Here is a 27,192-nt window from a genome sequence, read left to right as displayed (position 1 = left end):
AAAGTGGGAAAGATTGGATGGCAGAAATCACAGAATTTTAGAGTTGCTCTAAAGATGGAGGCCATCTCACATCCAGCAGCAATGATTTCCAAAATAAGCTGCTACTGAAAAGCAGATGGAAGGGCATGTGTGTGTGTGAAACAACAGATGAAATCTCAGTCCAGCTATGAAGAGTGCAGAACTTGAGAAGGAATAAAAAGATAATTTAAAATTAATTGCTGGTTTTTGTTATGCGCATGCTGCCCCAGATATCTTGAGGAGGAGAAATTTTGCTATAAACTTTGAAAATAACATCAATCTAAAAATGTGCATTATTGTATTAAACTCAAGAACCATGAGTTAGGTTGGGGTGTGTGTGTGTGTATGTAAATAATATGTATTTTATGTCTATTGTGAGCCGCCCAGAGTGGCTAGGGAAACCCAGGCAGATGGGTGGGGTATAAATAATATTTTTATTTTTAATACTTCATTAATTTGTTTTTTGTTTTTTAGCTGCTGGATAAAAGGGCAGAGGCTAGACCAACTGCTGTGCATGGAGAGATGTCCTTTTCCATCCTTGAGACCCTTAGCGAAACTCACAAAAGCTCCTGTATGTGGAACTTGGTGTGGAGAGGGAAGCTGAATGCTGAATGGGACAAAGCTGTGGGCAGGCTGATTCATCCACCTTGAGTCTGCCCATAAAAAGCAAGCCTAGAGTGAAAGCCTCGGGTGATGTCAGCAGTTGTAGGAGAACCTTTGTGGTGTTCTGCACTTCCCTGTTTCTAGTTATCAGAGCCTGCCAGATAACTTTCAAATCATAAAAAAATTAGACAAATCCCTTTGTTTTTATGAACTATGTTTTCTCCTTTCGTTTTTATTTAAGAAATAGTACACCTTTCTGAAAATATCTTCCAACAAAAGAATTGCACGAGCCACTCAACTTGATGCTGCATCAATATGCAATATGAAGAAGACTTAACTCTAGGCAGTAAACTGAGAGGGGGTGGAAACATTTGTACTTCTCTATTAATGCAGCCTATAAAGCAAGGAAGATGTATAAGGTAAGGGATGGCACTACTGTCCTCGAGGGAATTAAATTCGAGCAGCATTTCTTCGCTTGACTGGGGAAGTGTAAGATAATGAATGCTGCAGTTTCAAGAAAAAGTGAAAATAGCAGGCACGCTGGATGAGAGATTTTATTTATAAGAACGACCCTGGTGTATATACACTATTTGTAAATAAATACAAAACTTTTTATTTCTGAGTCTGGTGTAAGGTAGTAAGGTCTAAGGGAATCTGAAAAAAAATGTTATCATGGTGACTGCAGATGAGAGAGAGAGAGAGAGAGAGAGAGAGAGAGAGATACCAGTTTTGCAGGTTTCATTTCTTTGTCAAACTCTAGCAAGACTGCGAAATGGAACACAGCATGGGGCCAAGCAGATAGGAGCTCCAATTAAATTCTAAAGAACAGTGGATTGGATCCAGGAGAGTGCTCTCAGTTGGCAACAACTCTTCTGGACATGACCCAACACAAACAGGTTGAAATCATCAAGATTGTTGGAGGCAAGCCAACGCCTCTTTTCCCCAAGTACACACTTTTACCTTTTCCTATATAGCTGCTGCTCACGCCTGTCGAGTAAAGTGCATGGGGGACACTACTGCAGCGAGACAGACGCTACCACTCTACACACTAGATGCTCTCTGCTCCAGCCTTTGACCAAGACAGGAGGAAAGCGCTTCTGCATGCAGAAATTAATTGCACCTGCCCACATCCCTTGTAAAATGACACTTTCTCTCCTGCCCAACCCACATGCCATTACAATATATATTTTTGGTGGTAATGTGTATGCATGGAGCATTTAGAATTTCTGCCTCTTTGTTGCTGTGTAGTTAAGAGACCATATACTCCCAAGCCAGGAATGGCTAAGCATGTGGGTTCTATAACTCTTCGTACAGAAGAGATAAGAGTAAGTGATTGTAATGGTGCCATTTTGCTTAAGTATATGAACCTATAGGCACAGCATGATTTCCACACTTATCATTATTGGTTATCACACATTTTGATGCCTCAAGGTATCAAATCTACTTTAACATTAAACATGCTCACACCATCCTGTTACAAGAGAATATACTATCACTACTAACAACATTTATTTATACCCAAGTGCACTAGATGCCACATAATAGAAAAGGCACTCTGGCCTAAACAAAACAAAGAAGCAAACATAAACTTCAGAGTGACAGTCAAATGCTTTAAGCACAAGACTTTCCATTTACATTTGCAGATCTGACCACTGGAATATCAGCATGAAAGAAAATGCATGGTTTTGAAAATAACTGTCAGTTCTCTAATTAATTAATTGCCTATGAAGGAGAAAGGGAAGGCACTTAAAAGCAAGAACAGATCGCCTGGTTAGAAGCCCAGAATACTGTTACCATGGTAGCTGGCAGAAACAGTAATTGTTTAGTGTTTTCTAGATTAGGCAAAAGTCAAATAAATTGAAACAATGCAACGTATCAACCACTTTACTAGTCAATCAGTCACAATACTGATCCTACTCCCATCATAATACATCTCCCAGCCCCTTCAATTCAGTCCAACATATATGGTTCCTTGAATAAATTGAGCAAATATGGGGACCTATCTCATCTATTTGTTCTGAGAACAATAGCTGCAGACAGTTCTGTCCCTAATCCAGTTCTGTCCCTAATAAGGAATTCAAATTCCTACTCTAGTGAGGTACTCCTTCCCCACCCTCCCCAATCGATGGCAAATAATTTTCCTTGAGAGAAGCTCTCCAGGCTGCCTGAAGTCTTTCACTTTACAATGATCACTCACTGGGAAAGGCCACTGGGAAAGGGTCTAGCCTGCCCTGGATCAGATACTGAGGAAGAGTTTGGATTTGATATCCTGCCTTATCACTACCTGAAGGAGTCTCAAAGCGGCTAACATTCTCCTTTCCCTCCCTCCCCCACAACAAACACTCTGTGAGGTGAGTGAGGCTGAGAGACTTCAGAGAAGTGTGACTGGCCCAAGGTCACCCAGCAGCTGTATGTGGAGGACCGGAGACGCGAACCCGGTTCCCCAGATTATGAGTCTAACGCTCTTAACCACTACACCACACTGGGAGTATGCAGCCTGCCACCTTTCCTTTTAAGTGATCCTGTATCTCAGAAGTTCCATTTATGCAGGGGAGCAATTTCCATACAGAGTTGGCCTCTAGGCTTCAAGAATGCCTGCATTTTTGCATACAAAGTAGCTGAATTCCGTGAAATGCTTTTACTAGCTGAATTTAGAAATGGTGTCACTAAGAGAGATAATGGAACACTTCTTCAAGAATATACTCAAGACTGTCTACAGGTGGACAACCAAGGTATCTGCTTTGGGGACCCTTAATCATGAAGATGACCTGAGAACTAGGTCTCAGGCAAAGTAATATTCAGGCCACGCAATCACTCGATGCTTGACACTGACCAAAGGCCAGCGTCCAAACTGCTGAAGCAATATATCACAATTAACAGCTCCACTGCCTCATCAATTGCTCAAGGGCATTCACTCTCCCTTAAAGGTCTGTACCTAAAGCTGGGGATATACCTGCAGGCCACCTAGTGCTGGCAAAGCTCTACCCCTTTAAATTTCTGCTAGTTCTTAGCATGGATTTTGCTAGTTCTTAGCATAGATCAGCTATGCACATGCTTTGCACACAAAGGCATCTCCAGATAGGGCTGGAGAAGACCGCTTCCTGAAACCCTGGACAACTGTTAGCAGACAGTTGTGCTATAATTTCAATCACTCCTCAACACTGGCCATGCTGGCATGGACTGATGGAGGTTGGAGTACATCAACACCTGGAATGAACAACTTTGGTTATCTCTAGAGTCTTCTTCTTTGGTGATCAATCATAGCCGACTAAGATTGTCTTCCATAAACACAGTTTTAACAATGTGTCTGTAAGTGACTCTCTAGAGTAGACAATAATGAGCTATAAGGGTCAATGACAATATAAGGCAGCTTCCTACGGCTGGGGTATTCAGCCCAACCAACGGCCTCAGTTCCTATTTCGGTACTCAGTTGAGCTTAAACCCTTGTAGAAACAGCAGTCATACCTTACAGCTCTCAGAGATCATGCAGAATCAGAACTTCTCTTACTCTCTGGATTCCAAGTTCCTGAAATCAGATCTCTGTCCATGCTACCTTCTCAAGAGATTCATTAAGAGAGACTCTTGATGGCAGTACTTGCAGTCTATATGTCAGAAGTATTGTAGAATAAAGTCTCATTTACACTGTGGGTAACAGTTTCTGTTATCTTTTGAAATGCTAAAACATCACAAAAAATCGCTGTGGGCTTGTAGGCAAATTCACAGTGCGGGTGAGCTGAATCGTATAGGCAGTGTCACTCCATAATAAGCACAACCAGTCTGCCCGTGAAGCAGTCCGAAGCAAGCTGCTTCAGGACAGCACCCTGAGAGGGGATGTCACGCTGAGAGGAGGAGAAACCACCACCCAAAGTGGCAAGACAAGTGAGAGATTGGTGGGAGGGCTGCAGTTCTCATCATCTCACTCACCAGTAGCACTTGCTACTGCTGGGAGCTCACCAGTGCCAAATGCTTGCCACCTCCTGCTCCTCGACTCCAGAGGCTGCAGCAGCATGCTCCTGGGTGGCAGCACACTCCTCTACTTTTCCCTAGGCCTCCATATTCCACCCCCTCATTCTCTTTGTGAAAGGCCAGAAGCAGAAGATACCAAGCACCCAGCAGCACCTTGCTTGCCAGGCGCCAAGCATCAGTGAGGGACAGGAAGTGGGGGGCAGTGCCAGGGTTTTCGCCTCTAGCGGCAAAATGTTCCTGGCTGCCCCCGACAATAAGAAATTTGCACAGATTGCCTACCAAACTAGTATAATCCATGAACGAAGTATGGTCATTACAGCTCTAGGATACAACAGGTTAAGTCATGGAATGACTGAAGCAATAAATGGCAAATAGCAAGGTGACATTTAAACAATTTGACAGTTAATCAAAACAAGCTTAGGGGAAAAAAATACTGTTTAAATTTGTTTACCTTTCTAAGGGTTGACAAAAGGAAGCAAAACATGCTGATCAAGCTATAGAAAATGTGAATGACTGCACTGAGGACCAAAAAACTTGTTTCTGCATCTGAAAATGTTATTTGGAACATTGCATGAGCAAAAAGCCACCAATCATTTGGCAGTACACCAAAAAGACCTGGCTATAGAGTTCTCCGTGCTACAAAAAACATTCAGGCTAGATTGCTACAATGCACATAATGTAAGGTTTCCTTCAAAGACTTCAGAAACTTCAGGAAGTTCAGGATACCACAACAAAGCTAATGACTGGGAGTAAGTGTAAGGTACCTATCATATCAGTTTGCTAGCTACAAATTTGCTTCTGTTTCTAATTCAAAGTACGTAAACAGTTTGGGACTGGAAGAATATCTGACGCCATACAAGCATGCCTAGCCAACAAAGCCCATCATCAGGAGCCCTATTCAAGTTCCCTTGCCCGTTTATCTAGAACCCTCTTCAATGGCTTTTGAATACCAGCTGAATATATTGTTGTTCTCCCAGATTTTTAAAGGGGATGCTAACCTTATCCTTTGTTACAGTTTAAACTTGATTTTTTTTTGCTGCTTTTTTTTAAAAAAAGTATTAACCTCTGGTTTCATAAGTCACTGTAGTTTATATCCTCACATTTCCCCCTACTTCTTTCCGCCCAAGACAAAGGCAAAGATATATCTAATCTGTTTTAATGAAACCCCATCTTGTTATTTTTTAATACTGGGAGCTAGATTAAAGTAACTATGTCTGCCAATTAGCATTGTGAACCCCTGCTATTGACCTGATACTGTACAATCTGTTATTATGTACTGTCCTATATATCATCTGTTCCCCTTGCTGGTCTATTCCAATAAAAGACGGACAGCTGCAACACTATATCCCTGTTCAACCTGAGGACCATCTGACTTTAATTGTAGTACACAGCTTGATGTGGGTCTGGTTATGAGAAGCCAAAGTATCACAGTGTAATAATCTGGAAAAGCAGAAACCTGCCAGGCACAGGGCTGAAACAGAGGCTTGGCTGTCTGGTTGGCTGATGGGATGTAGGAAATATGATTAATGAGCAAGGTATAATGATATCAGGAACCCGATTAGCACCACAAAAAGGTCACAGATCAAAGCAGTATGCATTTCATGAGGTCTAATCACTGTAGAAAAATCTGTAAAACAAACTGAAAGGGGGGGGGGGAATCTGCATGCAATAGCTTACAAAATGGGTGCTTAAAACTACTATTGTTATTTATTGTGATCTAGGAAGTTGCAAGGATGTAATAAATAGACAACTCTGCTTTTTCATAACATTTAAAATGTTCTCGTGTTATTTACAAAGAATTCTTAAAGTATTAGAATTTTTAAAATATAATTTCCCTCACTACTCACATTTATATAATCTTACAAAAATACTAATTAGACAGCTGACATACAGTCACTGGAGCTATGTAATTACAGAGGCACAACGTATTTTGCATAACCCCAGAATAGAACATTAATCATGCAATTACTCATATAAATTACTTATACATTCCATTTCATTTGGACTCAACAAATGCAAGGCCTTGCACAAAGAGTAAGAGTCACATGTAAAACATCAGGTATGTGGACTTTCCTTTTCCCCATCATACGGCATATATTTTTATGCAGGGCAAGAGGAAATCTATGATGAACTCTAAAACCAAACTTCACCTCTCTCTTAATTAAGCAAGGAAGATTAGAAGGATTGCTGTATCTGGGAAAAAAACAAACCAGGCGTGGGGAATGAAATGGGATGGGGAGTATAATGGTGTTTTTGATGCAAGCACTACCTTTTTGTACCATAGAAATAATTTTCACCTCGTTTCTTTATTTGTTACATTATAGGCCTCCTTTTCTCCAAGGAGTTCAAGGTATCATACTCCCCACCCCAATTTTATCATCATAATAACCCTGTAAGGAAGGTTAGCCTGAGAAGCAGAGAGTGGCCCAAGGTCACACAGTGAGTTTCACGGCTGAGTAAGGAACTGAACCCTGGCCTCCTAGGTACTAGTCCTTCATTCTAACCACTACACCACCACTGACAGATTTCTTTTATACAGTTAAATACTATCCCCCCCCCCCCAATATCATGGAGTTCAAAGTAATTGTACATGAGGTTCCTGGATAGCATCCCATGCAGGCACTGACCAAACTGAGACATACTTAGGCTCATATGCTTTCATTCCATGGTCTATTTAACATTATATGCACATTTGTATCACAGAGAGATATGATTCTCATCCTATAATTACAGAAATGGGCCTTGTCTTAATACCTACCTAAGAAATATTAGGTGGCATAAAATACAAAAACCAAATAATTTACAATCTCCTACCCCGTTTTTTTCATACTATGTCACGTAATGGAAAATAAAGTCTATCAGGCTAGAATAAAAGAATATATTTTTACAATACATTGCAAGGTATGGAATGGATGAACCCAGATTTGAGCTCTTTAAAAAGTATGATAGAAATAACTTAAGATGTATTTAGGAGGAAAAGATCGCCGATTATGACCAAACTAACAAACAAAAATGGGTCCGCAAGTGAAGATGATTGGCCAGTTACCTCGAGCTAACCCATATGGTAAAGCTACCATGGAAAGCAGGTGTGTGCTTTCAGTGGCTCATTACAGATAACAAAACTCAAGTGAGATATAGCTAAAGATGCAAATAATTACAAGCTAGCACAAAAACATTAAAGTGAAGTGGTAGGTGGAAAGCAGGTGGTTTGAAATTCAACTTTTTAACTTGTTACAGTTAACATACATAAGGGTAATGGTGCCCTCTGAACCAGAACTAATCAAATGCCTAATGTGAAGACACGAACATTTTGTCTATCTTTCACTAGATTAACAGTGTCATCAGTAATGCCAGAAATATATATGTGAGAATATAATAAAGGTATCCCCAAAAAAACCTTACATTACATTAAAACAATGAGAAAAGCATGAGGGTCTACTGTTTAGGTTTTAAAAGAATCTCACTAGGCATTCCCAAGCCTATGAGTATACCTAAAATAGCTCTTTGGATCCTAGGCTTCATAAATTTTAGCTTTACACAGAACAAAGGGACTAATCTCATTCTCTAAGGAAAGACATTTCAAGCACCAGCTCTTAATACAGAGAATAGGTAAAAGTAAAGGTACCCCTGACCGCTAGGTCCAGTCGCGGACGACTCTGGGGTTGTGGTGCTCATCTCGCTCTATAGGCTGAGGGAGCCAGCATTTGTCCACAGACATTTATCTTACCAATCTATTTATGCGAACAAAGTCTTCTGGGGTTTTGGCCCATGGTGGAAGTTCAACATCAGACACTACTGTTCCATCATCCATCACTCCAAGATTGTAATTATTGTAGTTGACAAACATCTCAGGGAGATAATAAAATTCAGGAACCAGCTCCTATGTAAAAATGAAAACCAACATGTTAAGACGAAAGGAAAACTTTGCGCGCGCGCACACACACACACACAATCACTTCCCGCCCTCTCACAGAACCTCCAGTGAATGAAAAACTATTTCATCAACAGAGGGATAAAATTAGATACATTTTATTGGTGCTGGCAACATGACCTCTCCAGAAAGTCTTATCTGCTACCATCCTTATAGTCTCTGAGGGCCAGGTTTTATTCCTTTTTGTACCTTTTCATGCACCATGCCTTTCAAACAACTTTTACTTTTAATCTGGGCATTTCAACCCTATAATTCATATTTTGTTTTTGTTTTTTGCCAGAAAGAACAAGTGCTTTTATTGTTTTGTATTGGTGATTGATTGATTGATTGATTGATTGATTGATGGATGGATGGATTTATTGCCAAGAGACGATGCCCATACAAGTATAGTTAATAAAGAAAAACTAAAACTAATAAGCAAGTACCACAATGGCATTTCACACCCTGAAACTTGCTTAGTAAAAACAGCCAACTGCAGTCCTACCACTATGGGTAAGTAACTTCTGGACTGCAAGTATCACAATCTATGAGAGCGATCTCTTTGCTAACAGCAATAGCAACAATACCCATTAAACAATGGCTAATTTAAAAATTGAATGGACTCCTCTTTGAGGAGCAGAATGAAATTTATGGGTGCAATCCACTTTAAATATGGATTTCAATTCAACTTATAAAGTTGGTCTGTTTGTTGTCAATTGGTATGAATTGCTGAATACAAAGAGTCTGTTCAGCAATAGACAAACTCAAGCAGCTCTCTAATGCAACACGGCTTTTGTTATTTTCTGAACACCAGCATCCCTACCCCAGAGCCACATGACAAAAACTGAGTTTTAAGAAGCAGCCATACATATAAGCAATTGGCTGCTTTTTCTGAATACATGTATACACTGGCCCCAGTCTTATGTTCATGTTGGAAAATATGGGGCACACATGTGTTGACTGATTACAATTGCTTTTCTACTTTGTGTGTTTCTAACCCATTTTTTTTAAAATTATATATATGCTATAATGGAACATTATATAAATGTCTCAACTAATGAAGGCACAGTTAAAGCAAGCTTACATTTTTGCGGAAAATCTATCAATTTCATTGTAAGGGGCACTTCATGAATGGAAAGGCTTAATATTTGTAATTGCTCCAGGAAATTAGTAACTGGTGTAAAATTGGTCTTCCTTCTAACAAGTGAAAAGTGCATGCTATTTAATAAGCAGAAAAACACATTATGTGGAGTAGCTCCACTGGCTAACTATGTAAGAGGCCCAGTAGATCAGATTCTAAATCCACTCTTGACATGGGTCAATGGATCAGTGGTCTTCCAGATACCACCCTCAGGGTCAGCTATGGTCAGAACAGTTTTCCAAATAGCTGAGTGCAATGGCAGGTCATCAGATTATGGACAGGGTCAGCCCAGAGTTCCCGGAGAACAGACAAGAAGAATCAAGCAAGAATTAAGCTATTATCACCTCAGTCCTTGTGAGAAAAACTTCAGATATGCATCCTATATATTTGTATACAGTCATGCTAATTAACCTATAACAAGGTCAAAATGAGTCAGTGATACAAAAGGAAAACATGCTAGCAAATTATTTGGAGGCACTTTGTTGACTAAACTGCATCCATTAAATTAAATGTAGTGGTTTTTAAAATCATTTAAAATAACAACCACACCACATACGTCTCCCTGATCACCTACATGAATTGTAATTAATCACATTTAAATCAGTTCCAAGAGGGAAAAGTGACCTATTATCATTATTAATTATTTAACATATATCTTGCCCTTTCTCCCATATGAGCCCAGGAACACAGACAAGTGATAAAACAATTAAAACTTCTGAAAACTATTCCAATATAAAAACAGGCTGGAAAGAATCTCTACTGGGGGGGGGGGCTTGTTTAAAGAGGAAGGTTTTAACCTGTTTTCTGAAAAGACAACAGAAATTGTGTCTTATCTAATATTTAACTGGAGAGTATGCCAACGGGCAGATGCCACCGTACGAGAGATCAAATTCCTAAATTCTGCAGTATGGACCTTTGATAAGATGGTATTTGCAGGAGGCGATTTCCAGTGCAGTGGCTAACTGGGTATGTAAGGGATGAGTCAGTTTTTAGGTATCCTGGCCCTAAGCCTGTACAGGAGTTAAATACCAAAACAAGCACCTTTAATTTTTATGGTATAGTGGCTAATTGGCAGCCAGTGCAATTTTTTTAGCAACAGCAGTAGAACATGGTAGCAATATCCTGCCTCAGTGAGCAGTCAAGCTGCTAACATTGTGCACTATTTGTAGCTTCCAGCCCAACTTCAAGGCTAGTAACGCATAGAGCTTATTGCAGTAATTCAGAGGAAGTTGTGAAACTTTTCTGCTGTTAATAAAACTCCAAAGCCATAAAGCCGATTTGGAATGGAATCGTGTTAAGTGTCCTGATTCCTCACTCCACCTTTTGAATCCCAAATGCCCCTTCAGAAACAGCTACTCCTTTTGCAAAGATGTCATTATTTTGCTACTGCTTCGCACCTTCAAAATGAAGTCTAAGAATTGCACAAAGTACCGTGCAACGATAATTTAAAGAAAAGCGGTCTTTAATTTTGTTTTAATACAGTTCAAAACTTTAATATATCTCTGAAATGACCCTTTAAAATGTTTGTTTGTTTGTTTGTTTGTTTTTACTATTTTGAGTCCAGAAGTTTCCAAATTCTAACCCTTTTAGTTTTAAATGCATGAGGGTGGAAAGATAAATGAAAGGCATGGAATGGAATGGAATGGACACAAGGACCACAAGCAGAATAAGAGAATGAAATATCATTCATCAGGTATAGGTGTGTGTATTTGAAAGACCCTGCACAACTGACAATGACAATCATGTGCAGGAGAACAGCTCTGGACCTTGGACCTTGGGCTTTAGTGACAAAGCCTCCAGCAAACTGAGGGCCCTACCATATTAATACATTTGTGGGCAATTAGTACTCTAAATCTAAAAGTTATGTTATTTGACTGTGATGGAGAAATTCCTGTTCTGATGACTACCACAAGGATTAGCAGGATTGGCATGGGAGGAAGGACTACTATCACCTCACAGGAATAAGTTATTTCCTATTGCGCTTCCTGTTTCCTTTACATTGCCATTAATTAAAGCAATGTTTGGAAGTGCCCTTAGTTAGTAATAAGCTCATAAGAACTAACGGTGTCAAGTTAGAAAATTCTTCAGTCTTACGTTTTCCACAGCAAAATCTGTCCCCAAGGTAATTTACTGGTAACTTAGCCTCACAGCACAAGCTGACTGTTACACTTCCACTGGAATATATGTTATCACTTTCAATCTATTTTCAACAAATTACATCAAAGACGTCATTGTGTTTGATCCCTCCCTCCCTTCCACTCAGTCTCTCGCTTTTCCCTCAACCAAAGAGTTGGGAGGGGGATACTCTCACAATTAGCAAACATATGTACAACTTATTTTACTTTACAGCATAAAATGGATTATTGGTCAAGTATTAGGAAGCTCCTCTCAGTTGAAATCTGCTACTCAAAAATGAAAAGAAAGGGAGCAAGTGAGTTGTTGGCATTGAGAGCATGTGAACCTGTGGAAACTGGTTGACACACCAGTGCATGTTGTAAGAAGAATCTCATGGGCCAGCTTTGGAAGCAATTTGTGTCATTTGGTATCACAACCCAGGAAATAATGTTTAGAGTATACATGCGGTCACAACCAATCCTTGTCACCGTGTCATGAAAGCCCTAAGAATAGTGATCAAAGCATTGGGCTAATCTTGAATTACACCTTAACCTTTGCTTGAACCTTGCATATTTTATTTTTGAGTGATGATACATTGTATTAGTTCCTTCCTGCCTATCTGGCCTAAACATTGCAAATTAATAGTAAAATGGCAGAGCGGGGAAATGTGCAAATTGCAGATGCCTTTCTCATTGTTACCTTCTTGTCAAGTGATTATATATATATATATATATATATATATATATCCCAATGCTTTCCCCCACCTTCCTTCTCTCTAAGTCAAACATATGTTTTTACTCCATAGTTGTGTAGAATGTAAAGCATATTTTTTACCTTCCCAAAATACCTTTAAAATATTAGACAGATGTGAACTTTGACACAGTTAACTACAATTTGACTTTTACTGCAGATAATTTTCATCTGATGGATCATATAGCAAATAAGGACAGTCATCTTTTCTTCTGAACAAAGTTGTATGGGAACTGGCTGAATTCAGGTGAATTCACTCGATGTCAAAGGCAGGCTTTAAAACCATTTGTGTATGCATACTCTGAAACTTACCAAATTAGCATCATTAATGGTGATGCCACTGGATCTCAGAAATAGTGATCAGTACATATCAAATTTCAGCAATTCAGGTGTTCTGAAATCCTTTTGAGTCATGCTCAGACCTCTGCAACTTTAGACAATGTTCAACAGCACTAGCCTGTCACCTGACTCAGTAAGTCTCCCTTGACCCTTCTCTTGTTCATGCTTATCTTGTTAAGCCTGACAGTGGTATAGGCATCAGGCTTAAGGCTTGGACTCTGCTGCAAGCATGCAGGAAGCACACAATGAGGCTACATTGAAACTAGAAAACACTGGCTAACTAATTTTCTCAGCCTTGGGAGGGTGCTGAATTGTGCCTGAAGGTGGAGGTAAAGGTAAAGGTAAAGGGACCCCTGACCATTAGGTCCAGTCGTTGCCGACTCTGGGGTTGTGGCGCTCATCTCGCTTTATTGGCTGAGGGAGCCGGTGTACAGCTTCCGGGTCATGTGGCCAGCATGACTAAGCCACTTCTGGCAAACCAGAGCAGCGCATGGAAACGCCGTTTACCTTCCTGCCGGAGTGGTACCTGTTTATCTACTTGCACTTTGACGTTCTTTCGAACTGCTAGGTTGGCAGGAGGTGGGACCGAGCAACGGGAGCTCACCCCATCGTGGGGATTCGAACCGCCGACCTTCTGATCGGCAAGTCCTAGGCTCTGTGGTTTAACCCACAGAGCCACCCACGTCCAGAGGAATAAAGGACATGGGGGATCAACACTGACTAGTGTTCCTAGCCCTGCCCACTGGATCATTGGCTTAGTGCTGCATGGTCTGGAATGGAGGTATCAGGGCAAACAAGGGTGAATTTCACCCCCCCCCCCCGTTTCTCTGTTCCAGGAAAATAAAAAGGGCACTAATTGCTAAGAAGGATTTTATCTGAATCTTCGAGAGACAGTTATGATTTTGTTTATCTCGTAAGAAATCAGTCCTAGTTGAAATTTGCTTATCACTGTATCCTCACTGCACTCCCATTTTGTTTTTTTAAAGTAAACGTCTTATCTTTCAGACAAAACAAGCCATATAACGGACACTGCAAATTAATGCACAAAAGGGTAATTTAAAGCTACTGTTGTATATACTAAATCAGCCTTCAGCCATTCAAAATCAGTTTATGATTTAAGGATAGTGCATATCATTTGAAAAGCAATTGCATTTTTGCATTACTTGCCATGGTTATAAGCTGCATGGCAAAACCAAATGTATTCAATATTTTAAGGACTGATTTTAAATTATAGTATGCTTCTTTGCTTATATGTTAAAAATGCTGGATAAATGCCACACAGACATTATCATCACTGTTTATTTGGTTATCATGATTTTTTAAATTATTCATTAGTTCAACTTCACATAATCACACTAAGGTGCAGTAATGAAAATAGTTCCTAAGAGAACATAGTGGTGGGGTTTCTTTAAATGTATCTATTTTCTGAGGTGAGAAAGGAATGATACTTATTATGAAACTATTAGTATATACTGGCATGGCAAACAAAGATTAATAAATAAAATATATTTATTCTAATCACATAGGTGAGCAGAATTAAACTTAAGTTTATATAGTAATTATGGAGTACATAGTCAGTAAAAACAAGTAATTTAATTTGGAACCTATAATATGCCAAGAGACGTGGGTGGCGCTGTGGGTTAAACCACAGAGCCTAGGGCTTGCTGATTGGAAGGTCTGCAGTTCAAATCCCCACGACGGGGTGAGCTCCTGTTGCTTGGTCCCAGCTCCTGCCAACCTAGCAGTTCGAAAGCACATCAAAGTGCAAGTAGATAAATAGGTACCACTCTGGCGGAAAGGTAAACGGCATTTCCATGCACTTCTATGGTTTGCCAGAAGTGGCTTAGTCATGCTGGCCACATGACCTGGAAAAACTGTCTGCGGACAAACGTCGCTCCCTTGGCCAGTAAAGCGAGATGAGCGCTGCAACCCAGAGTCGTTCGCGAACGGACCTAACGGTCAGGGGTCCCTTTACCTTTTATAATATGCCAAGTGTCAAACAGAATGTCAAATGGTTACATCTCCCACAACATTTTTTACTATAGATAGTCAACCATGTAATTAAATGCATTAAGTTAGGTGGGCTAAAAAAAACATTTTGAACATAGAGTTCTCAAAAATGAACCCAACACTAAGTGAATTTCCAGCATCATGGAAGATTTTGGACTATAAGACTGGAGGGCTACAAGGCCATTCCTGGACAGCTTGTCCCACCTTTCTGGCCCATGCAAACTTTCCACATTGATGACAAGCACAGAGGGATGCCAAAAGCCATTTCCTATGTATGCAGGTGAAGAGGTTTGGACAATGGAACTAGCTTTATATTGTTTGCATCCTGACCAGTACTAACCTTTTTAATAATAATCTTATTTTTTCTATTTCATACCAACAAATATTAATTTAAGTTACATACAGAGGATTAGTTAAAACTATGGGCTTTAGCTTTATAAGATTAAAGCTTACAATTTAAGTTTTTGATTAGCTTCCTAGATCATTATCCTATAAGTAGATGGGTGTCTCTTCTCCTTCAAAGTGACCATCTTATTCTTTTATGGAAAGAGGGTGGGGGCGGGGATAGCAGTACACTAAGACAGCCAAGTTAGTCTGTGATTACTTTGCCCCTTTGGCAAATAATATTAGAGTTCAGAGACACACAAATCTGATTTGATAGGCCTTTTCGGCAAAAGTCTGTCTCTGCTCATATTTTTGAAAGCATACATTAGTGGTCCTTGATCTCTGACCTCAGCATGTAGTATGTTGAATATAGTAGTGTAAATGCGTTCAGGAGCTGGGGGTGCATATTTAGTTACATCAATGCTGTAAAATAGCACACAGTTTTTAGCAGACTTCAGAGTCACCATCAGCCCATAATACTAAGTGAATTTATTTCTATAATCTTTGCAGCTTCTTAAAGGTTATATGCCTAGCAAATCTAATAGATTCAAAATCATTCAGTATTAGTCCAAGAACATTTGACACACCCTAGTTACCCTTGCTGGTATAACAAACTACTGCAGCTGAAGCAATCACCCCTTGCCTCCTCTTCCCTTCATTTCCCACTGTTGCCCTTCTGTCAAATCTTAGACTGCTAAGCTCTCCAACACAGGAACCAATCCTTTTGTACTCTGTAAAGCAATGTGCACTTTGATGGTGCTTTATTAACAGAACATCATCAATATGAAAGCTCACTATAGGAAGTGAAGAATGGTTACTGAAGTTTACCTTGATATCAGAGGTGTCCCGTTGACTATTGCGCCATGCCCTTGAAATTGATGAAAAAGTTCTATCTGCATGGTCAAATTTGCCCCCTTGCAAGTTTAAGAAAAATGTAGTAAAAGGTTCCTGAGAAGAGAGAAACAGAAGCTGAAATAAATTTTGCCAATTCTCAATTAGAATGAAACACTAAAGGTTATTGACAGGTTTTATTTTTGCGGAGAGTAAAAGAAAAACAACAACGTGGTAAGATGTGTCTTGTTTTCCTAGAATAACTCATTCTACAGAGCAACACAATCAGTGAAAAACACAGGTTCCCAAATTCACTTACATTTTGTATCACTGTATTTTAATGCCTTTTAAACAACTGATACTATAGATAGGAACATGTTTATTCAGGTGATTAAAAAGAGGAAGTGTTTCATAATGGCAGAAGCCTTTCTGTCAACGAAAGTTGAAGCCTGGATCTAACTCATTTAATTCATTAGATTTATATATGCATACATACTAGGATCCAAGGGGCTGTCTGAGCTTTCAGGTGGCCTTGAGATATCTGAATTGTTTTATTTAAACAGCAAGCACATCCCCATTGTGACTCTTTGCAAACTGTTTTTGAAATTTTCCCCAGTTTCCAAAGTGGCTTTCATTTAGCCCTGGAGGTGGAGAAGCAAGAATTATGTTCAATAAAAGCAGATCTTTGGGGTGCATGGAACTAATTATGGGGCTCTCTGGATCCTAAATATTATCCAGAGTCAAAACTTTCCTATGACTATAACATCAGAATGTGCAACTTTACAGTTCACAATTAAGGAAAGAAAAATGTTTGAGCAATTGAAAAACCTCCTCCTAGTCAGAGAACACTTAAGCGCATATTAGTGGATAATTGCTTGAAATTAGCAAAGTACCATAAATTACTTCAAGGATTTATGTCTGCTTGTACCAATGTAACAAGGTTTAATTAATGATGTGCTGCTAATGCTTTCCCAAAGAAATTAGTTTCTATCAGATAAATCATCATTCCAGTTTATTTTACAGAAACGTGGCCTGTTTCATAAATATTAGACATCTGACCATCTGAAACACTATTTGTAAACATATTACAATATTACTTCAAAAGGGGCAATTCTATTTCTAGATTGCATCTTAAAAGCTTATTTTACTTATCAGTGATTCACATGAAATCTGCACTAAGTGGTCAGATTATGTTTCATTAAAAAAAAAAACCTTGCATGCAAAAAGTAATTCTAAACGAAAAGAAACAGAGCGAGAAACCAGCTTTAAAAACATATTTTAAGAAAGAGTTTTCATACTTATTTGAAAAGTGTAAACAAAAAACCATTATCATTGCTATTACAGTCATACCTCATGTTGCGTCTGCTTCAGGTTGCGTTTTTTCGGCTTGTGGACTGCCGAAATCTGGAAGTACCGGAATGGGTTACTTCTGGGTTTCAGCAATCGTGCATGAGCAGAAGCACTAAATCGTGCTTTGCACATGCACATTAGTGCTGAATCGCAACCCACATGTGCGCAGATGCGGGTTGTGAACGCTGCGGGTTGCAAACGTGCATCCAGCACGGATCACATTCGCAACCCGAGCGTCCACTGTATTTGAAAGTAATTGTAGTTCTGATAGGCAATAATCAGCCATGGGGTGAGTCCAGAGTTCGCTAGTGGATAGTCACAGGCAGAATCTGGATTTCCAGATCCCTCATCTTCTTGCACGGCCTCCCTCCAAATAAAATGCTACCAGACAGTTGTGGAACCTTGCTGAGGGGGATGGGTTGTGGAATGGAGGGTTGAGAAGGAAGAGGGAGTATGCAAAATGCAGGAGGTGGAACCTTCGTTTCTACACATACAAAGTGCCTCTGCCTGATTTCCCACAAACACTCCTTTCCCTTAGTCCCCTGAACCAATATCCAATACCAGTGGACGTAGCAGGTCTGCTGACCCTTGTCCAAGCATTTTTTGGGTGCTCTGGAGGGTTAAATGGCAGGGGGAGGTCAGGCCTCCAAATGCTACCATCATATGTGAAAGTTATTTGGACTGAACCCATTTACAGTGGTACCTCAGGTTAAGTACTTAATTCGTTCCGGAGGTCCGTACTTAACCTGAAACTGTTCTTAACCTGAAACACCACTTTAGCTAATGGGGCCTCCTGCTGCTGCCGCGCCGCTGGAGCCTGATTTCTGTTCTCATCCTGAAGCAAAGTTCTTAACCTGAAGCACTATTTCTGGGTTAGCGGAGTCTGTAACCTGAAGCGTATGTAACCAGAAGCGTATGTAACCTGAGGTACCACTGTATTTTAATCAATTTTCAAAATCTCTGTTGCTGCCACCCCTTTTCGATTTGAAAAATCAATGCTTAGTTACAACTTCCCTTACAAATTTCAAAGAAAACACTTTCAAAGTCTACTTACAATTCTTAACAACCAGGTGAGTGTAAAACTTGCTGTTGAATAGTGAGTGCCGTAATGAAACTTTGGAACTTGATCATCTTCCCATGTTTCATGGCGGTCAGCAAAGAATGCAGCTCTTTTGGGATTCAGAGCCCCAATAGGCTATGGGTGAGAAAAAGAAACATACTCATCACATTATAATATTGACATTTGTTGTCTTCCACTTAATTACTAGTCAAAATTAAACACATAGTACATTATTATTGTTACTATGATAACAATAACAAGAATAATAAATCAAATGGTTTTGAATTTGGATGCAAGTAAGCATAATAAGAGGGAGGTAAGTGACCTTTTCCAACCCAGATGTAACTGTACAATCTTCTTACTTCCACTAGGAATTATTTTAAATCATCCTCTAATACAAACTTCGCAGAAGGCAGCAATGCATGAAGTAATTATTGCCAAGTGTCTCACATACATACTGCAAACACAAGTGGAACTGCTTCCCTTGGCAAGATCTGAATGCATTCAATAGCATGGATCATTCCCACCCAATCACTGTGTGGTCCCTTTCAATTGTACAATTCTATGACTCCCGTTGCTCTTTCTCTTCTCTCCCTGCAAACCCACAAACCTTTCTTTCTCTTAGAACCTCTCTTCCCCCCATCTCCCTCCACTTTTTTTCTGTTCCCTTTCATGGGCGTGGCCAGGATTTTTATGGGGAGGGGGCAGGATTTTTGTTGGGGGGGCAGAACCGATGTGATTGGTCAGTTAAGTATTTCTATTGTTTTACTTGATCGGGCCCATGTTCTCTTTGAATATGGAAAACCCAAAGCAGAGAGCTGTTAAGAGAGAGAGCTATTAGCCCTCCAGCTTGCTTACAATACCAGGTTTCTTAAGAGCTTCTGCTTGGCTCCTTCCTGGAGATGCTGCTGCTCTGGTCCCTGAGGGGACAGCATTTAGGTGAGTCCCTGTTTCTAAGCCAGCCCCACAGAAAGGAAGAGAAGGGGGGTGTAGGGAGTGGGGGTGTTGCTGGACATGGACCACCAATTGCCCCTTCTTTCCACCAGCCCCTCCCCATTTTCTATATTATTTCCTTAAATAATCATTTCCCATCCAAGCACACAAAGCTGCGATCTCGTAAGTAAAATATGCGTAAGATACCAATTACCTGTAATTAACATTTCCCTTCCCAACCTGCAAATTATGAATACAGAACTGAATTTAAGTTGTGGGGAGTTGGGAGATGAGAGATATAATTATTCACTAGACTCCATCTTGGGCTCAAGGTAGTGTGGGGGAGGGCCACATACCAAATATCTACCCAAAATATGTACTACTTATCCATCTTTGGGACGTAATTTTCATTGGGGAAAAATTGATTCACAAGAGACTAGCAGAAATTAGTTTTAGAAAACCAGAAGCATTTATGGAATTCTTGTTCCCATGTTACTTTTGTAGATGACAACATTGTTAATAGAAATAGACTGACATACTATCATTTATATTGTTATTTATCAATGGAACTGTACTTCGTTTTGTTTTTGTTGGTACATATCTTTCTTCTCCTTTCTTTACCAAGAAAAAAATGTCATTAACCACTGGAAGTTTTCTAATTTGAAATATTACAGTTTTTTAAAGAAGTGGTTGCTATATAAAAGGCTTTTTATATGCAGCAGAAAACATTCCAAGGAAGACTTCAGTTTAGTCTGATGTAAACTATTGCATTTGTCAAAGAACCATTACGGAATCTACTTCATCTTTTGCTTTGTGACACTATTCAGCCATGCTTTCTTTTGCTTTAAAAAGGAAGACAAAAAGATCATTGGTAAATAAATTATATTTAGTAACAATGTAAACAATACGGTGTTCGTACGGCATTAAAGCTTTCAAAAATATGCTTTTTGCTGCTCTTGCTTTTATTATTCTACAAATAAGACCACCACAGATCAATACTTATAGAATTACATTCACTGAATATAAAGCTAAAACCAATTAGAATTGATTTAATTCTCTTTTGAAAAAAGAAATAAAAGGTATCATGTGGAGATCCATACAGACAGAATGCACGGTATTGATTTTTAAACCAAACCAACCCCCCCTTTTTTTGCTACACTTGGTTTCTGAAACCTGGCAACAGGACAACCATCAAGGCATGTCATGTTTATTTGCAAGCCATATATATATATATATATATATATATATACACACACACACACACACACACACACACACCCCAACTGTGGGAGAAGCCTTCCAAATAAAGAACTATGGAGTTGTGTACTGACAATGATACACTATCAGCTTACTCAGAGAAGTTACAGAGGGAATACACACATTGAATTATACATTACACAAATGCACTGATTTATTGTGGTAATAACATCCACCTCATTAAAAGATTCTGCTTTGCTGCAGTTGGAAGGCTACATATTGTTTACTGCTATAAATTAATGGCAGTACACAGAAGACTGTGGAACCCCTGTAACAATAGATCTGTAATGACAGTGCTGTATATCACGGCTTCCTCAGCAGCTTCATAATAAAATGGAGACAATGTATTGGGCTAATACATTCTACCACAGTGACCCATATTTTCCTGACAATGCTATGAGGCCTTGCTAATAGTTAACTAATTATCAAACATTCGAGGCAAAAAACACTTCTAAAATTCTCTTTTTATCCTCTTATATAAAATGTTCAATTTATGTTTACTATCACACTCTGAAATGAGCGGGTAACTACTGTTCTACTTAATTGGCTTTGAAGAGGCATTATTTTAATATGGATGCCAAAGCTAGGAAATTCCCAATCGTGATGCATCAGCCATAAATGTGCTTATGGAAACTGAGTGCCAAGAGCTGCTCAGTGGCCCACACAGAAGAAATGACATTCACAGGAAAATGAGCAGTCCTTTGACCTACAGTAATACAATACATCTTACTTACTGCAGCAATGGGCTTAGCAATAAGAGCAACACAATTACCGTAAATGGTTAGATGCTGCTATAAGAGATCCAAGAGTTTTAACTGAGAAATCCAGGCAGAAGCTAAACATGTTACTTACATATTCGGCAGGTGTTATAAAAGAAAATCCAACGAAGTCATATCCATGAGCTACTCAAAACCTTCTAGCTACAACCAGCACAACTACAATCCCACTGACATCTCTCTGGGAGATACCACAATAATAAAATGAATAAAATAACAATATGCTGCCATTTCATGATACCCAAAATGAGGTGGCTACATCACTATCTAATGGTGAGACCAGGATGGGTGTAGCTTCTCTGTTACCTTATCCTTAGGACTTGGAAATGGCAATCAGGTTTGTGTTTCTCTCCTACAACCTCTTCCCTCCCCAGTAATCATTAAGGCCTATATCAACACCACCTGATCATAGTTCAGACTAGCCAAGATTGGATACAGGGCTAACCAGGTGTTTTAAAACAGCCTCAAAGCTGGTTTCAAATCCTGATTAAAAAAACAACGTTGTAAGGCTGGCCCTACAATTAGGCACAGTGAGGAAGTTGCCTGAGACAGAAAATGCTTTTTTCTTTCATCCCCCCCCCCCTTTTTTTTGAGGAGGGGAGACAGAGAGTGACATTTGTTGGAAAACAGAGCTGTGCATATCATGTCCCTTTTCCTGCACCTGCTAAACTCAAACAAAGTGAAGAATGCTGTCTCATCAGTGAGTGTAACTAAGTTTCAACTGCTAGCATGGTTGATTTCTAAACATAGAATATAGGAGCACCTTGTCCTTTGTCTCTGGCCCTACAACTCATTTGCATTTTAAATGAACTAAGCCTGTGCTGGTGCTAGGTGTTACCACAATAGCCTTGACCACCTGAGGGAAGAACTAAGGGAGATTTTTTTCAGGGGACATATTAAAGAGAGACATCTAACAGGGAGATGTTAATTCTAGGGAACTGTGATATTATAGAATAATTGTCTAGAAAGTTTTCATCTCCATTAGTATCTTTTTTGAGAAGTGGCACCATGCTATACTAGGCCAACTTGAACACAAAACCTAACTAGTTACAACTACAGGATAAGGGGTTATATAGATTCTGTATACAGAGTGTGTGTACACACACACACACACACACCACATATAGTCACTCAGCTACTGGGCTATATTCAAGGTCTTGTTACTAATATATAAAGTCCTGAACAAACTGAGACCACCTGCTTTTGTATAGACCCATAAGGTCACAGGCTATCTGGGGAATTGTTATACTCTACAGAATATCAGCAGGGCAGTGACAAAAAAAATGGTATTTTCTACCTTTGTCCCTGCAAATGCCATATGTGAAACATTATCAAATAGCTGCTTCTGACATCCTGTGAAGATATACAATTTTGCCCAAGTTTTCACTCTTTCATTATTTCTCTCTCCTCTGATCTCTTTCACACATTTAGGTAACTTGGTGATTACTGAATATCAAGGATGCACTCCAAATCCCATCAGCCCGAGCCAACATGGTCAATTGTCAGGGATGATGGGCGCTGGAATCCAGCAAGATCTGGAAGACCACAGCTCAGCTAACCCTGCTTTATATTATATCTATAGCTTTCTCAGTCTGTTTCATACATGGGGAAACACGAACTTTTTCAACAAGCTAGTTAGTCCCTTAGGGCTAACTACAGTGTTTTTTGTCCCATATTCTATAGTATCATGAGCACCATCTGAGCATTATTAGTAGGGTTATTATTGTATACACAGATCCAAAAAAAGAGGATAGACAAAGAGTCAGCTCTTGTTTTTTGTCATAGCTAATGTGTCCAAACCAAACAACAACAATCCACCTTGTGATGTTATTCTATTCTTGGTGGTTCCATAGAGCTTTATGGGGTTGTAGGCCAGGGACACAGTAAAGAAGAGAGAAAACTTGCCCATATCAACCAACATGGACTTCAGAAGTGTTGCAACATGTACAGAGCACATACAGATACAGCATGTATTCTCCAGTATTTGGCCCATTCGAAAGTGGTCATGATGCACTTGTAGAAAACTATTCCTAGAGTTCTGCGGGAAATTCTTCTAGGAAGAGAGAAAGGTTCCTCTCATTTTCAATTAGAAGAATTCAGCCTAATGGATCTATGACTTTCTATCTACTGAAAATGTGTTTTTAATTAATGAAAGACACTGAATTCAAATTACCTTTCATCTAACATGTGTTCATTTTTCTACCATTTAAATCCTATTCACATAATCTCAGCCTATTCCACACAATAAATCATATTTTACAGTGTCACAAAATAGCAGTGGCTTTGGGATAATACCCATGACATGTGCACAACACAGACACTAACCTAATAATTCTAAGCACTCTTATAATACAGCATATTTATTTTTAAATGTAAATATCTTTTCAGGTTTTTTTATATTTTATTATTATTATTGTGGCAAAGGAGCACAGATAAGTAGCCCATGGTTGGATTGCTTAAGGGTCATATGCCTTGTTCATGGCTCAGACAACTATTTGTAGCTGCTGCTTTTATCTGACTGACAAGTATAACCAATGGATTGTGATAAGCATTTTTATCAAGCCCATGGGTATTTTGTTGTGTACACTGAAGACATGGTGTGTTGCTATTACTGTTATCACTTCATACTCCTGATTTGATTTAATACCTTAAAAATACACCTAAGCCATAGAGGTTCTATAAGGGCATTTTTAGAAAAGCGATTTATTTAAATAGTCCTGTGAAGAGATCTTTGAATATACACTAGCTAAACTGGAGAAGTAATGTTTTACACAAACTATAATGACTTTAACCACCTTAAGAACACTGAATCCACTTGGACCATGTGTGGTATCTTAGTTTTGAAGTAAGTAAACAAAAATGTTGAAATTCTACATATCAAGCAAAGATCCTTGTTTTCAGATTTTAAGGACTGAAACTACAATTGGAAGCTCTAGCCCTGTGCAATATGCACTAGGGTAAGTTTCCATTCTGTTCCCCCACAGTGTTGTATTGGAAACTATTTCTGAAAGCTGTACAAGACATTGAAAGAAGCTTCTGCAGGCATGCTGCCACTAAACAAAGCATGTAAAAGCTGCATGCAAGTGTGAGGTTCATAGGATCAAGGTAATCTGGGGTTTTATTTAAATAAGACATATAGACTCTGGAAACTATTAAACTGCACCTCTACCCTAAAGTTGATTTTTTAAAAGATCACGACAATCTTTCATTAAATATTGTTAGCTCTCATTCTTCCCCCCTCCCCTTTTTTTGTTTGGAGTTAGACTTTTATCCTGCCTGATAGAAAAGGCTCCAGAATTCTACAGAAGCATGATACTAGATTACATGGTTAAACACTGCAAGTGCAAGAAGCAGATAAAGTTTTGGCACAGTATATTTTTAGTAAAGTAAAACATCTTCAACAGTTGTTCCATAAATTAAAGATAAATATATTAAACAATACTTTTTAACCTTTTCCCAAAATCTCACTATTCTTCATTAATAAGCACTGCAAATAGTATCTTCTGGATTGTTGCTTTAAATAAATGATAATTACACATCTCTAACTCAGACACAGGGGGAGGCGGGGCACATTGATGCAAGGGGCAGATTGATACACCAACAAGATTTCAATATCGAGAAATGTTATTCGTCCCGCAAGATCACTAAAACGTGTCTATACATGTGTGAGTACAACAGTTGTGACCAGTTGTGCCCGCCAGTTAGCCATTGGCGTTTGACGAGAGTTAGGTGTGTTTTTAGGGTAGGCAGCTAAAAAATTATGTGAAATGTAAAAGTGTTCCAATGCTGTTTTATGTCTTTTAGTTAAGATTTAAATACCAAAGGTAAGTCATTCCACTCAGTAATCAGGATTACACATGATTTTTAAACAAGTTCAGTGGTTTTGTTAATAATTGTCAGTTTTTTGAAAATGTCCGTTCGGTTACTTTGATACACTTATATATAAAAGTGCCCCACTAGCGTACAATAGTGCCCCAATATACAAGTTTGCATGAAATCTCTAAACTAGTTATTCTGTTTATGTGATGGCTGTTGTGTTGGATTAGTATTGGTTCCATTCATGGCCATTAGCCATGGGTATCAACAACCGATTATGAAATGTCATATCTCAGGAAAAAACCAGGATCTTGTATGTTTGTCTTCTCCATTGTAGAAAATAAGGCAAGTGTTGATTTCAAGGATGTTGTTTTGCAGTTGCCAAAACCAAATTTCTCAAAGGGCACATCTCGAACACCATCTCTTTATACTTTTTCTATTGACTTAAGTGGATATAATGTGCAATAGAAGCTAAAGGTTAAGTAATTATCTAATTTTTAATAAACATTTTGTTTAAATTACTATTTTTTTACTACCTAATGTGAGTTCTTACACTTCTTTAAGTTTTTCCAAAGATGTTTTTTTAAATGGATAGGTGTTTGAGGAAAGATAAATATAAGTTTTGATGTTTTGTTAAGAAAACCTGCCATAAAGTCTATGATATGTGTGAAACACTGTTAGTTTTGATACATAATTTAGATTTTAAGTAATAAATTGTAAAGCTGATTATGATCTCTCACAATAAAAAATGTTTTTTTCATTAAATGTTTGTAAATAATTACTATTCTTATACAATTTACGCTTTGTATCAAAGTGCCCCATTGAATGTATCAAAGTGCCCCCTAGGTGGGGCAGAATGATACAAAACCAATTTTCCCCTCAATTCATTATATGCTCATTATCTTCTAACTTCAATGGTTCTTTTGATTGCTATTATAATATTGATTAGTTATGTCATGCACAAAGCAAAAAATAATAATTATTTGACTCATTTTTGTTACATAAAATATGAGATTGAATTTTTCTACATCAATCTGCCCCACTTTCTCCTAAATCCCATAGAGCTCAGTGGGACTTAGCATTTGGTATCGGTGTTAAGGATTTCAAAGCTGATTTCATTTAACACAGGGTCAGATAATGAATGTGAGCTCAGCAGGAAGAACAAAACACAGTTATGGGTGATGGAGCTCAAATACTCCATACAGTAACCAAACCCTGAAAAATGGACACTGACAAGAAGATAGCATTAATCGGAAACCGCACTTAAAATGCAGCTGATAAAAGAAGTGCTGTCTGATCAACTGCAATTAAATGCAGGGAGAATGGATCATAAGGTGAGTTGCAGATTGCAAAGACACAAACATTCAATACAATACAATACAATACAATACAATACAATACAATACAATACAATACACAAACAGTGCCTGGAGAACAACCGTGGCAATAAATCAACACTCAGGCAGAAACGTTGCTAAGATAATGCACTAGAGGTTAAAATACATACAAAAGCCTGGGGTGTTTTTTTAACTGTATGCTTAGCTACAACATAAATTTTAAGTACTGTAGCCCAGTAGAATCTTTGCACTTTTATTTTTCAGCTGTGAGAATGGAGGATTCTCTCTGTGTGTGCGCTCACCATTACAGGTCTTAAAGCATTTCCACTACCTGTTTTACAGTCTTTATCTTATTTTGCCCTCTGGAAGGATTTGCTAGAATCCTAAGGAGCTCACCTTGCACTTAAAAATGAAACACAGCTACATTTCGAAGCATCACGGCTGGAGAGGGAAATGTTAAAATGTAGGTATAAATGAGCGACTTCAGTTATGGCTAGAAAAGCAGCGACAGAACCTACAAAAAGTTAAACAATTCCTACGAAAATAGCAGCATACACACATTACAATGCCATTAGCTAGGCATAACAGCATCAGCA

At 38.8% G+C, this 27,192-nt stretch overlaps 1 protein-coding gene across 4 annotated transcripts in view; it reads right to left on the bottom strand.

The window, feature by feature from the left end:
- LRBA (LPS responsive beige-like anchor protein) overlaps nucleotides 1–27,192 on the bottom strand; it is a 356,696-nt gene that overhangs the window by 66,756 nt on the left and 262,748 nt on the right. For all 4 annotated transcript variants that reach the window (XM_083755165.1, XM_083755167.1, XM_083755166.1 and 1 more), the window contains exons 45-47: nucleotides 18,472–18,612; nucleotides 16,065–16,184; nucleotides 8,315–8,467 (exon numbers count right to left, since the gene is read on the bottom strand). In XM_083755165.1, the coding sequence (XP_083611291.1) occupies nucleotides 8,315–8,467; nucleotides 16,065–16,184; nucleotides 18,472–18,612 (414 nt within the window). The remainder of the gene's footprint in view (nucleotides 1–8,314; nucleotides 8,468–16,064; nucleotides 16,185–18,471; nucleotides 18,613–27,192) is intronic.

This window comes from Podarcis gaigeae (genome assembly GCF_964106915.1).
Source record: "Podarcis gaigeae genome assembly, chromosome: 9".
Classification (NCBI taxonomy): domain Eukaryota; kingdom Metazoa; phylum Chordata; class Lepidosauria; order Squamata; family Lacertidae; genus Podarcis; species Podarcis gaigeae.
The sequence above is the reverse complement of the archived record's forward strand: the minus strand, read 5'-3'. Positions and strand labels throughout refer to the sequence as shown.